The sequence below is a fragment of the Leptinotarsa decemlineata genome, unplaced genomic scaffold, assembly GCF_025532065.1.
Source record: "Leptinotarsa decemlineata unplaced genomic scaffold, Ldec_3_MD MMD2_tig00000035_RagTag_RagTag, whole genome shotgun sequence".
Classification (NCBI taxonomy): Eukaryota; Metazoa; Arthropoda; class Insecta; order Coleoptera; family Chrysomelidae; genus Leptinotarsa; species Leptinotarsa decemlineata.
The window spans coordinates 27,947,999-27,961,903 of NW_027412540.1; the positions used below are offsets into that span (position 1 = coordinate 27,947,999).

General features: G+C 34.3%; 1 protein-coding gene across 7 annotated transcripts in view; it reads right to left on the minus strand.

Moving 5' to 3' along the window:
• The window catches only part of Abl (tyrosine-protein kinase Abl), a 61,726-nt gene that overhangs the window by 23,566 nt on the left and 24,255 nt on the right, over positions 1 to 13,905 (minus strand). For all 7 annotated transcript variants that reach the window (XR_002723926.2, XM_023174557.2, XM_023174561.2 and 4 more), the window contains 3 exons: positions 4,066 to 4,341; positions 2,991 to 3,170; positions 756 to 1,113 (listed from right to left, as the gene is read on the minus strand). Coding sequence is in view for 6 of the 7 variants with exons in the window: in XM_023174557.2 (XP_023030325.2) it covers positions 756 to 1,113; positions 2,991 to 3,170; positions 4,066 to 4,341 (814 nt within the window). In the remaining variant the exon portion in view is untranslated. The remainder of the gene's footprint in view (positions 1 to 755; positions 1,114 to 2,990; positions 3,171 to 4,065; positions 4,342 to 13,905) is intronic.

Consider the following 13,905-nt stretch of genomic DNA (forward strand, 5'->3'; position numbering starts at 1 on the left):
TGCCATGAAATATTGTAAAGAAATTTATTAGTTTTGTTCTCAAAAGCCTGTGTATGAATTAGTTTCAATCACATCTGCCAAATCCTATACAGTTGGTGAGGACAAGGTTCTTGTCACAGGTAAAGAATAAGTGGTGTGCCACAAGGCTCTGTGCTTGGACCAAGTCTTTTCCTGTTTTACAATAAAGACTTGTAACGCCTGCACACATTTTGGTAGATTTACGCTTTTTACTGATGATACCACTATTTTATGGCATGGCATTCTTTGAACTGAATATAGATAATTGTTTTGAATTCAACAACAATATAGACCAGCTATGTAGAACAACATCTTCTAAATGCTGTCCTGTGAGGAAGTTTATCAAAGAGGTGGGGTATAAGCCTACTAAACCTGCTTATTATTCCCCTCCTACGTTACGGAATTGCATTTTCAGGAGTACTTGTATGTTCTAAGCAGGTCATGCAAGCTAGTTTAGTTATGTGAAAAAGAGCTGACGTAAACAGGCAGTTTAACAGATTTACAGAATCCTTAAAAATCATTTCAAGTCTTTGGGAGAATGGTTTGGATCACTTAAGAGTAAAGGTGGTAAGTATCTGCAAAATGAAGTGAATCCAACTAGAAACATTCCTGCAAGAAACATATCTAGTCAAAGTTGGGTTCCAACCCCCAACCTTTGGCATACTACCACTTTTACCAATTCACCGCTACATTATGATTATTATTATTATTATTAATATCAATAAAACAGTAAATACCTCTTCCACATGGCCTCATAAACATCCCCGTACTGTCCACCACCTAACTTATGTTTCATCACAATATCAGTTCTGTTTATCTCCCATTCGTCCGGTTCCGGGCTAAGAGGAAACACCGTCGGTTTGTTGTGCTTGGGGGCGGGGTACAAAAGTTGGGTAATGAGACCATCCGATGCCATCGAGTGGTGATGTACCAGTTCAGCAAGAGTATTGAATTTACTTTCCGTAGTAACAAACACTTTCCCTTCGGTGTCTTCGTTTATCCTGTAATGGTAGACGCGACCTTCGTACCTCAGAGATATGCTTCGCTGACCAGGACTGCTCTCCGACTCCCTGACCAAGAAGCTACCGTTGATTCCTTGCAAAAAGTCGATGGTGAGTACAAAATTGTCGAAAAATTATACTTCAGTTCAACAAATTGAACAATATTTTGTATTGATGATTTAAATATTATACTTATTTATTTGAATTGAAACATTATTCATTTTGATAATCCAGATTACTCGGAAACTGAGCAAATTAGGACCCACGTTCGTATGAACTTTTTTTATAAAATATTACAAATAATCACTACCTGAAATAAATACATCATTTAAGATGCACCCTGTATGATGAGGTTATCGATAAATTACACCAATTGAAGATTTTCTATGATTAAACATTTGACTTTCATAATTTACACTTCCAGAAAAGAATATTATAATAAATTTGTGAAAAATTCATCAATGCAACAAAACAAAAATTTTATGTGAAACGGTTCTCGATGGAATTCATCTATTAAACTATAAAAGAGAATACTATAAAAGATGAATCAAAACAAAAGATTTGACACTGAGAAAGATGTCAAGAAATCAACATTCAGTTTATGACTGATTTGTTCAAAATTTACGTCAAAAACTTTGTTGATCACAAATATTATCAGTGAATGCTGCCAGTTTTTTTTTCTCAGCAGACATATTGGAGTTTGAGGAAATTATAAATGATTTCAATATGGATAAAAGTTTTGATGATATAAGTGTAAAAGCTATCAAAATAGTTGATATAGTTCATTCAGTGTGTCTGAGAGTAAAAGAATTTCAAGAATGCAAATATTTCGCTACATCAAAGAAAGCAACAAAGTCGTCTCAAGCAAATAGCACTGCAATTCACCCACAAAATCATTGAGATATGTCTACCCTCTATATCCTTTGAGGACGCCGCTAACGAGCCATTAAATTACGGATATGCGACAAAGAAAGCAAAAACACCGACAAAGAATGCGAAATACCGTCAAAACAACCGCTCGATGTTTTTTCTGATATTACGTTTAGGATAATATTAATAGGCGTCGGAGTGGGGGTATTGATGTAAATTTTCCATTGATATATTCTGTATGATGAGAAGATAATTAAAATATGGTGAAAACTAATTTTGTTCAAATATTTTATTAAGGGAAGGACAATTTATATTTGAAATAGTTTTTTATTATTTAGAATTGTTACTTTCTACAGATCTATAAAATAATCAGAATATTAAATTTACAAATAAATACAAATGTAGAAAGAGCAAAAAGTTACTGCATTTGATAAATTAGCTTTTTGAAAAAAAAATCAAATTTGTCATTAACTTGAATTTAAAAAAATTTGCATATTAAAAGAAATATGTATCATCTGTTAACGTTTTAAAGACTCTATCCATTTTCTTTATCCAAACTATTCAAATCAAAACATTATAATTTGTAGTTATGATTCGTCTTTTGATGTAAATAAATTTGATATTATTATTATCATTGACTCTGATAATATCAAATTGATCGCCAGTATGATAATGAATATGGATTAAGTATTTGAAACATCACCAGATAAGTATACAAATAGAATAGATTTCCGCAGTTAGAAATTTGAACATCTGATTTAGAGTTGAACCGCATTCAAAATTTTGCGTTGTTTGACGTTTCGGCTTCGATTTTTCTTTTCCTTGAGCTCCTTGAGAATTCTAAAAATTGTCGATCTATTCTTAAAGAATTATATACATTCATAACAATTGTTTCTTCATTTATATTTAATGGTGACAATTTCGGACGCTTCATGATTCCCGAACAACTAGCTTCCATGTTGTATAGCTTTTTATTCAACGCGCTCTCGAAGTAAACTGAAGAATATCATGAATAACCCCGCTAAAAAGCCAAGTCGGTCTTATTGATGGGTGCGATTTATCTGTTGCACCTCGTGCACCTGATAAACGATTGATACATACCTGAACTGAGCAAATATTCAGCTGCATTTCTGGATATCGGCCCGTGATACCACGAATGTTTTTCCAGAGAATTCACTGGTGTCACGTAATTTGATGGCACCCAGCCCACTTGATTTGTTGAGGAGTGTGCTTCGCACCATTCTCCACTTTTATTGTAACTCAATATTCTAACTTGCTCTCCTGAAAATAAAACGTGTAAGAGCTATCGAACGGGAATGTTAATATAAAAAAAAATTCGATCATCAAAGATTTTTCACTAGATAGTGGAGTTTCGAACTTTTTATGATACTACCTTCAATCTCCAAACCTTGAAGTGTGGACGATGAATGTTAGTCCAAAAACATGCTTGGGTGAAACAACTGATGACCGTTCCATTCAAAAAATAAGATGAGTTTTCTCGAAAAAGATTTGTTCATCAATTCGCAAAACGCCGTCCTTTCATGGGTCTCTTCAATCTCGGGAACATAATAAAGTCGCAGGGGACCAAATCTGATGAATACGGAGGCTGAGGCATGACTATGGTGTTGTTTGATCCATTTTTTTTTATAGCAGAAAATCTCGAACACGCAAAACACTTCTAACCGGAAGCCTGAATATAATGTGCTGGTAGAAATTTACATTACAGCTACCCGCTCGGTCAATATACATCTGTCTTCTATGACCAGTGAATATTAATTTTAGATCTCAATGAAATGAGTATATCAATATTGTTACAGACAGTCAAACTGCACTTGGGACATTGATAAGACCAAGAGCGATATTGACAATGGTTTGGAGATAATATTTTAAAGGACTAAAGCAACTGGCAACGATGAATTCAATTCAATTTCAATTCTATATAGGGAGTCGATGAACCATCTATGGAGGCATCAAAATCTTTGGTACTGGACCAACAAATGGATCGTCAGAGAACAGTGTTTCCCGAAGTCTTGGAAGAAATGGATAAGTCAGCAGCAAAATCATGCAAAAGTTAAAAAAATCGGTTGAAATATTGATATTTCTCTGAAAATTTAGAAATATTCCCCAGTACTTGTATCGACTACATGATAATATGTAAACAGATAATAAACAATACCTCTCTTAAGACTAAGTTGGTTTTCCCCTCCAGCTTGGAAGTCGTACAACGCCACAAACAACTGAGGATCGTCTTCTTCTTGCGCTAAGAGATTTTCTTTGGACGTCCATCGATTTGCGGTCTCGAAAGACAATGGTGTAGATGGAGCTCCAGAAGTCGACGAGCCAGAAAGCGTACCCAAGCCAGAGCTGAGAGTATTGGTGTTGAGTGTTCCTGGTGGGTCGCTTTCGGGCAAGCTGGGGATGTGAGGCAACGGTCTGCTCTGCAATAAGGCCTCTGAAAAAAAAAACACAATGGAATGATTTTGGGATCACACGAAATAACATCTGAGATACATCTAACTCCGGAAGACTAATTTCTGGTTCCAAAACCATTGACCTTCTGACACATGAACTATGTGAATTCCAAAAGGCAGATAAGTTGAAAGTCTATGAATAAACTGAACAAGATATACAAGATATCTATGGGAATGTTCCTTCTTAAAGACTTAAAAAAGAGGAATGAAATAATGCATTCAACATTTAAAGTGATTCGTTTCTATTCCACCATTTGGCAACATCGGTTATAGCTAATAAAGGACAATTAATCTGTTACCTGTATGAGACAAACAAATATGACATATTTCAGAGGCGCGCTGTTCTGTTTACTTATGTTCCGAGACATTCTGTGACATATGACATTTTGTGCACCTAACCTACCTTCCTTTATATAAATAAATAACAAAACAACCGTTATTTATGTGACTTGTGTAGGTGGTATTGACCTATAATTTATATTTTGCCTTAATTGTTGATTTATTATCTCCTTTTTTAGAGTAGAATATCTAGGTAGGTATAAATTATTTCAACTTGATATAGGTGTTGTTGCCAATATGTGAATTAGAAACAAATCCCTTTGAAAATTAAAACCCAACATTTGAAACATCAATTTGAATACTTTTCGAAATGAATTTAAAAAACTCATGAAATAAACTCAAATTTATTTTGTTCAAACTTGCATTTGCTGTAATAACCCAAGTTGAGGAACATTCCCCATTCACCATTACATTACATACCCATAAATATATCTTTAATTCAAAAAGTTGAGTATAGAACAGTGACTTCTGAACTTCGAACTTTAACAATTGATAATGGCCATCTAGTTCAAGTTACATCTGTCAAATTAGATGTGTTTTGCCAAATCACCGAGGACGTATATAGTATTCTTTTCGGGCAACATACCGCGCGCTTCTCTAATTTTACGGTCGATATAATCTTCCTACCGAGAGGACTATTCACAATGTGGTGGTTGAATTTGAGTCCGCTGGTTCAGTAAACGATCGACCAACACCCGTACGTCGAAGAAACGCAAAATCTGCCGAAAATATCACCGCAGTATGTGAGAGTGTGCAAGAGAATCCGAGGCAGTCGATTTCGCGTCGCTCACAAAAACTCGGCCTTTCGCAGACCACAACTTGGCGGATTTTTCGTTGTGAGTTGGGCCTGCATCCGTAAAAGATTCAACTGATCCAGGAACTGAAGGTAAACGACCACATTAGACAACGACGTGTTCGCTAAATGGGCTCCGGAGCAATTGGCAATTGACCCTAATATTCATCGAAAAATCATCTTCAGCGATGAGGCCCATTTCTGGATGAATGGGTACTTGAACAAACAAAATTGTCGAATTTGGGACGATACCAATACACATGAGATACAAGAACGTCCAATGCATTCCGAAAAAGTCACTGTTTTGTGTGGATTTTCGGCTGACGGCGTCTACATACTATATATTTGAGGACGACGTTGACCAGGTCATCATTGTCAACGGCGAGCACTATAGGTCGATGATTACCAACTTCTTTTGCCTGAATTGGATGCTCTGAACACCAACGACATGTGGTTTTCAACAAGATGGCGCTACGTACTACACAGCTGATGCCACACAGCTCATGGCATGGTCATCCCACGTGGTGGTGAAGTGAACTGCCAACCGAGATCGTGCGATTCAACTCCATTAGACTTTTTTTGTGGGGTTTTCTCAAGTCGTAGGTATATGCGGATAAGCCACAAAGCGGTCCTCAAAGTCTACATAACCCTTGTTATCGGTCAAATTGCTGAAGTTATAATAACAATATTTTAAATATTATATGCTATGTTATGTACGTTTACATGGTTTGAATCACTATTCCAAAAATACCCAACATCCCAATTGCTGCCGTGCAAATTTAATCTGATAGTTTTCCCGGCACTCGCTCTTTCCTTCTGAACGTGACAGCAAACGTATTGATCGTTAAGCTTCGGACCACCACTCTGGGAAAACAAAGGATTTCAATACGGATAACAGCACTAGGATAAAAATGCGAAAAGGAATCGGGCCGAACTAACGGAAAACAAGAAAAGTTCCTACTGTAAACGACGATCGTGTTAATCTATTGGTGAAGAATGTTCGATGAAAGATAGTTTCGTTTTCCTGAAGGGGGCTCTCCTTGAAACAAGCCTATCTATCTCTATTTACTTGGTTAACATTCACTAGGATTATTTCTGGGAATTCTTTTTTGTTTTCCTTCGCTCTCTACACCGATTGTGACACACAACTTACGGCAATTTCAACGACGGCCAACCTTCGTCTTCGAATTGTGTTATTAGTTTGACAGAGACGGACTGGCCACCCCAACATACTTCAAAGTACGTTCTTCGTAGAGGCGGTTTTCAAGATCACAAAAAAAGGTAGAACCCTGAATATACAGTTCATTTCAAAATAAATGTTATCGATAGTCAAATAATTCTTTGCGAACAACCTCACAACTTTCTTGGAGACTTTCCTTTCAATGAGCGATGAAATAAATAGCTCCAAAAGTAGATTCGATGCACAGCAAACAGATGCACAGAAAACGCTTAAAAACCTATATTTAATCAGGTACCAATACCGAATAAACTAACAATAATTTCACGTTTAAATGTTTCCATATAATAATTATGAAACAAGTAATATTTGAAGAATATATAGATGTACGTATAATAAATCGTGCAGTTTTCACTTCTTTGTTTTGTTTTGATCTAATGTAATTTAATCAATCCGGAATCGAAACTCTTCCTGACGAAAACCAGATATCAACAGTAGGCGAAAAATCATATTATAACCTTTACAGAATCAATCTTCGAAAATATTCATCACTCATCATATATCACCAGCACAAAAGAAAGAATTGGGGTTCCTGTTCCCTACTGGTATATATGGCCTTAGTCGTTCGCGCATCAAGGTTTTAAAATTTTTCGAGTCGGACCTGTGCTAATTTAGACTGATACGAAGTAGTGAACTCTCCTCAGGCCTATGCCGGACCTGTCCAAACGGACTTGTTTCGGTCATGCATACCAGGAGGCAATAATTACATTGTTGGTAAAATGATGGTAATAATTCCAAAACAATTCCTGTTCGAGTAGACTCCGCAAGTGATAACCAATTTATCGCTTCGTTAGATATCTTAAGCTAGAAATCTAGGGCAAAAAAATTGAAATGTTTATAGAAAAATATTGAAAACTTTGACACGACATGATCGGACAAGTCGGTTTAGGAAATCAGCTCAAATAAAACACGTGGTTTACAAAATTTTGCAGATTAAGCTTTGTTTTTTCTGATTGTGAAGTACGAAACATATAGGAATAATTATAAGAAACTCATCGGAGAATCAAAAACAAACTATCAAGAAAAACAGACAGGAAATATAAATTATAGTTGAAATAATTGATAAGAAGGGAGTGAACAGTTATTTCGGGAGAATCAAAGAATAAAATACTATAAAAGAGCTTTGAAATTAAAATTGATGATAAAGTATTCGCAAAAAAAAGAATAATCAAAATTTTAAATGCAATTTTTAAAACCTACAAAGTTAATGAATACTTATTGAATATTTATAAGTCTAGCGAAAATTTTAGTATAGTGGTGAAATTATTCATTTTGAAAATAAAAAAACATTTCTGGTTTGAGGGGCGAAATTGTTTTGTTGATAAGTGACAGAAGTTAAGAAATGAATATTAGAATAAAATATTTTATGAAAATCGTTTTAAATAACAAGTAGCATATCGATTTCTTCAAATATGTCCCACTCAAGCTGCAGCTCACAGTTGATTACAAATAAAAAGTTCATCGAATACAAAAAAAACATTCAAAAATAGCCTCTGAAAACTGTACACAGCAGAAAAATATTGAGTTATCTTCTTCTTCTCTTACTCTTAGGTACTTGAAGTGTCCCTCAAAAGTCGGTGACCAGTTCTCCAAATATTAGGTTATACTATCACTGCGGTACTTGGTGACAGTTGCAACTTGGCTCCCGAATTTGTTTTTATACATTAATTTACTCATTCCTCGTTTTCTGTTTGAATTTTTGTTCGCAATTTCTGCAACAGTTGTGCGAAAGCATAGAAGGACTATACCAATTATTTTTTTGATATTACCCTTTGACTTCAAACTCCGAAAGATGCAAATTGTAAATTGCGTAAGGTTGTGTTAGAAGGTTAGGTTGAGTTATGTTAAGATAAACAGAATGTCTGAGTTCCTGAATTCTAAGTTGAAAGGTAGAATTCCCAATTTACATCAAAGGGAACCAAGTTTAAACTGCCGAGAAACGTAACATAGCATTGTTACGTGAAACTTTTTCTTATCTGTCTCTGTTGCACAGACCGTTTTAGAGGATAATATAGGCTGGTTGACCTATAAAGTGGTCTCCTCATCTCTAACCACAATTCAGTTAGGTCAATATTATGCAACCTTGTCTCAATCAACGCAAATTCCCATATATCATAATATCCAGAGCTACTGTTGTGACAGAAGCGTATCTTCCAAATTCCATTCATCATAATCAATTATTGTCAAGACAGAACAGTATTCCACCAACACGGCGGTAATTTGAGAACACGTATTATTTGCCAAATCGAATAAATTGATAGGATGTACGTTGCAACCAGCGTTGCCAACAAGGCGCAAAATACGCAAAATCTGGATATTTTCAGATTCGTAGCGTATTTGTTACACTTTTTAGTTTCCACGTATTTTACTATGAGTTTATCGGAAACTATTAGATTATACTGATAATCAATGGATTTCCAGATTCTAAAGAGCCTTAAAACCGGTGAAAATTGCAAGTCGGCATCTCTCTATGATCCGCAGATATCCAATCGACTAATTTTTCACATGACCGACAATCAACCAAATAGACGAACGGACAGAACGAAAAAAATAATTTTCCCAAAAATTGAATTTTTCGATTATGATCAATTTCTACAAGGTAACAAGGATATTTCGTCATATAGGTACTACATACACTACTACAAAGATCATAGTATTTATCCTTTTCTAAAGATATAGTATAACAAATATAAATTCATCTCACAGACTATTTGCTGTTTTGGGTTTACTAGCTATGGTCTGCAGGTTTTTGGAACTGACGTTCCGTCTGCAAATGCGGTAAATATTATTAAAGGAAATGCGACAGATATTGTTAAAGGCGAAAACAACAAATAATTTGTTGACACCGGACGTAAACGTTGATATTTTTTTCTACTTTTGGTACTTTTTTCACTGAACTGCATATCGTAAGACTTCAGGTATAGATGATTGTTTCAAGATTAGGAAATCAAGTATGCGTCCATTTCTTCATGAACTTACGTTTCGCATTTGGCAACTCTGATGGCAACTCGAACAGCTATTATTCCGTTCCAACACACAATAAGGACAAAATAATTACAATTCAGTATTGTTCATCCACCTTCATTTGTGTAAACTGAGTTACGAACACGTTTACATACAGACGAGTGATGATAATGACAAACAACCGCATAGTATCATAATAATTACAACTGCAGACATACATTGTGCAAGGTTCACACACGTGAAAGTATTTTTACTAGTTATTTTCTACTAGTCTGGGACGTCGGTCCAGACTAGACATACAATATAAAGAATTTCACTGTTCAATTTTCAATCTAATTTTTACAAAACCATTTTTACAAAATTATTGTGATTTCATGACCACAGAATTGTGCATTTGTTTTATATTCTAGACATGCCTGTTTGTTTGTGAATGATTCAATAACAAATAATAATTGTACCTGGTGTCAATTACTACTGCTCTTAGTTGCGAAAACGGTAATAATATAACACTTGCAATTTTTTTAGGTTGAGTGTAGGGACACGAATTAGCAGTTTCTTCAGCTATATCAGTTCTTAAAATTTTGAACTTTAAAATATAGAAAGCGCCAAACATGATGGCGATTCACAACTCACTCACAACTCCGAAGCTGAAGCGATATACCTGAATGAATTTGGCCAGCCGATTGCAGTTGAATCTGATTGGCCAGCGTAAGGAGGCTAGTTTATTTCACCCAATAGATTAAAATGTGCATGGTGATCACACATCTATCATTGTTTGGTTACTGACAGAGTTTTTTTAGTTACAAGTACAGGTGATTAAAATCATAGAAAGTTTCATTTCTCATTTTTCATAATAATAATCATCTTATAATAGAAAAAATATGAAACAACCGGTGATTACCTAAAAAATGTCTTAGAATGAAAACATAATATTTCAATGGAATATTGTAAAATAGCAAAACACCTACTTCATAAATATTTTCAAGTCATAAAATATATACCTTTATACCTGTATACCTTTCCTATCATAAATTCTTTAATATTTTTCGATTTCACCAATTTATGAGAATTTTTTTAAATTGATGATGCAGATTTCACAACTGAGTATTTTTTGTTTATTTACTTTTTTCATGATTATACTGGTTCTGAATAAAAATCACTATGTCCTCAATCCTATCTTGTTTTCTGGGTCTGAATTTTGTATTTCTGTCAATCATCATTAATTAATTATAATATATTTTTGAGGCAAAACCTACGGTGAAAGGAAAAAGTTTCAATTGTAAGGAATTTTCTTCGTTTTCACGATAGCCTGTACATTTCAGATTATATTTTTTCCAAATAAGAAAATAACCGAGTAAAATTCAAGTTATGTCTTCATAAGTTCTTCACATATCGATATGATTAATCAGCGTAACAAAACACTTCTGCAATCTCACCGATCAACATATTTTTACTGCTAGATCACTAACCTCTAAATCTATTCTAATACCGGCATTTAGACGCCGTTTCCTCTTGGAGTGGAAGGTGGCAATTATTTATTTATATAACCATTGAGAGACCTTGCCAAGGATTTCGTTTCTCATTCTTTTCGTTCAACGCTTCGCTGATGATGGGAAATTTCCAAGAAGACAGACACCCGTCATGGACTTATTCACAAAGATTTTACGGGCTTTGAAAGCATTTATAGTTCCGAACGATTTTCTTTTCTTTTGTAGTTATTAATTACTACAAGAGTTTCTGTAGGTGCTAATTACGGTCCTAACAGAAGCAGGAGAGTGAAAGAATAACTGTATTAGGAGTAAATACATCATATTTTTATATAAGTTCTGCTCAGATATATTGCTCAGATATATTTCCAACAACATTGGAAAAACTATACAGGTTGATTAATATTAACATTTTGTGAGTTTCCGAAAAATAAAACTGCACAAACCTACCCATGTATCGATCAAACCGAAAAAAAAAGAGACAAAATCTTTATGTAGGTTTTGAAACTGTAAAAAATTTATGAAAATCCCAAACAGTTTGCTATTCACAATTACAGCTTGAAAAACTTTTACATAACTATATATTTGATTCGTTTATTTCTAATATCACTTGAATTGAAAAGGAAATATTTTTAAGAGAGATAAGTTTCCCGTATTTTTTGTTAAATGATAAAGCCGTCGTCAAAAAGGTTTTTTTTTTCTTCTAAAACTGGAGTTAGCTGTGTGAAAGCTATTTTCCGGGTTTTTTGGCCGTAATTTTATGAATAAAAAACTGCAGAACACGGCCAAAAACCCCCGTAAAATAGCTTCCAATATCATCTGTTTAAAGGTGATTTTGGAACTTCCCCCTCTAACTTCGTACGATCTGGAAGTGTGTAATCATCCTTATTCGAATCTTTTAACTGTTTAAGAGTATTTTTACAAAAACATATCTAATTGAATTGCCTTCTGGAAAGCAGTAGTTATAATACAATCATTGAATGAAAAACAATAAATAAAGATGAATAAGGATACAAAAATCAAAGAAATTTTTTGTTGAAGATCTTCCAAACGATTGAAGAAAAAATAGAACAATTATAGAAACACCTATGACTAATCTCAATGAGCCTATAAATTGTCATTTTTCTGTCCAATATCCAGCTACCTAGAAAGCTGTTTACTTTTTGTATTACAAGCGCAAAGTTCTGTCGTTTAGACGTGAAAAAAAATCTTAAAATTGCCGTTGTATGCAATTTTCAACACTGTCTTTCCTGAGCAGAAGATCAAGATCAACGAATTCAACAAAAATATTGTACGAGCATGCCAAGTGATCCATTGAAAGTGGAAATCGATTTATGTTTTATCAATTTGTTGCAGAATACGAGTATATTATCATTCATATTTCATAGACAAATTAGTCAACTTCCGACCACCGAATTGAAACATTAGTATCCCGTCAGAAGAATGATTTATTCATTCACTAATTATTCAAAACTGATTGATTGTAAATAATCCAGTACCTACTTATAAATACTTCAGTGAAAGGTTCGGCTACAGTTTCAAGATTTAATGACCTTATCTGACGGCTGTATTGAAAAAAATACCACCTACCGACCAATCTATCCTATAAGGCTTTTCTTCTGCAGGTCGCACTCAAAACTTAATATTTTTCGAAATAACTTCATAGTACAGTTTGCAAAATTTAGTATTCTGAACCTCTTCATTTTATATATTTTATTTCGTAAATCATTTTTATACGTCGTTTATGCTTATTGGAGAGAGTGAACATTATTCATAACATCGAGATAGAAAATGTTGGTAGTTATTTAATTAATCGTGTCCAGACAGACAGAAACAGCAGGGAACTTGCCGAGTGGAAAGAACGATAATTACTCCATTTTCATTTCTTATTTTACATTTTCAATACAGGCAATTTTAGAACTGTACCTTGATTATGATATAACCTTGACATTATATTTATTTTTGACATATTGCAAAACATACATCCAATGTTGTTACAGACCAACTTCTGGTGAACCATTAAGCGTTAAATCTAACTGAAAACATTGAAGATGAACAAGATGAGCCATCATCAACGAAACACCCTGCTCACTATTTTCTATTCCCGAGTCTCGAGGAACACAAACGGAACATTCATTTTTGCCGGAATAAAAACACCTCGTCAGTCAAAAGAAATATAGATCAAAAGAATTCATGCATGAATATGAGCTGAGTCGTATTACCGAAAAGCATGGCGATTTTCACGCTCTGTCGCTTTTTTATCAAAAGCTCTCATAGAAGTCGACGTGAATCCGTTCCCATTTTGGAGAACTCCGGATAATACACGAAGAGGAGGCAGACTGCGACACTTTGCGGCTTCCTGTGTTCGGAGAAGCGTGAAAAAATTATTAGAATCGATGTTCTATTTATATTTGACGTATATCGACATGAATTTTTGTATGAAATGTATTCGATACACGACAAGATCAAAAAACAGCATATTCATCGTTCTTATTGAAAATCAGCTTTTGGAGATCATCAAACGCCAAAATTGAAAGTTTCAACGTGAAAAAAACAATACATTTCGAGAAAAACTCATAAAACCTACTTTCTTTGAAGTGAAGTGAAAAGAAAAACATTTGCTTTTCATGAAAGTCCCTAGCATCAAAACTAAACAATATATCGTCTCACAATTGAACTTTTCAGTGGTTTTTTGAGATGAACCTTATTATTACACTTTATTAGA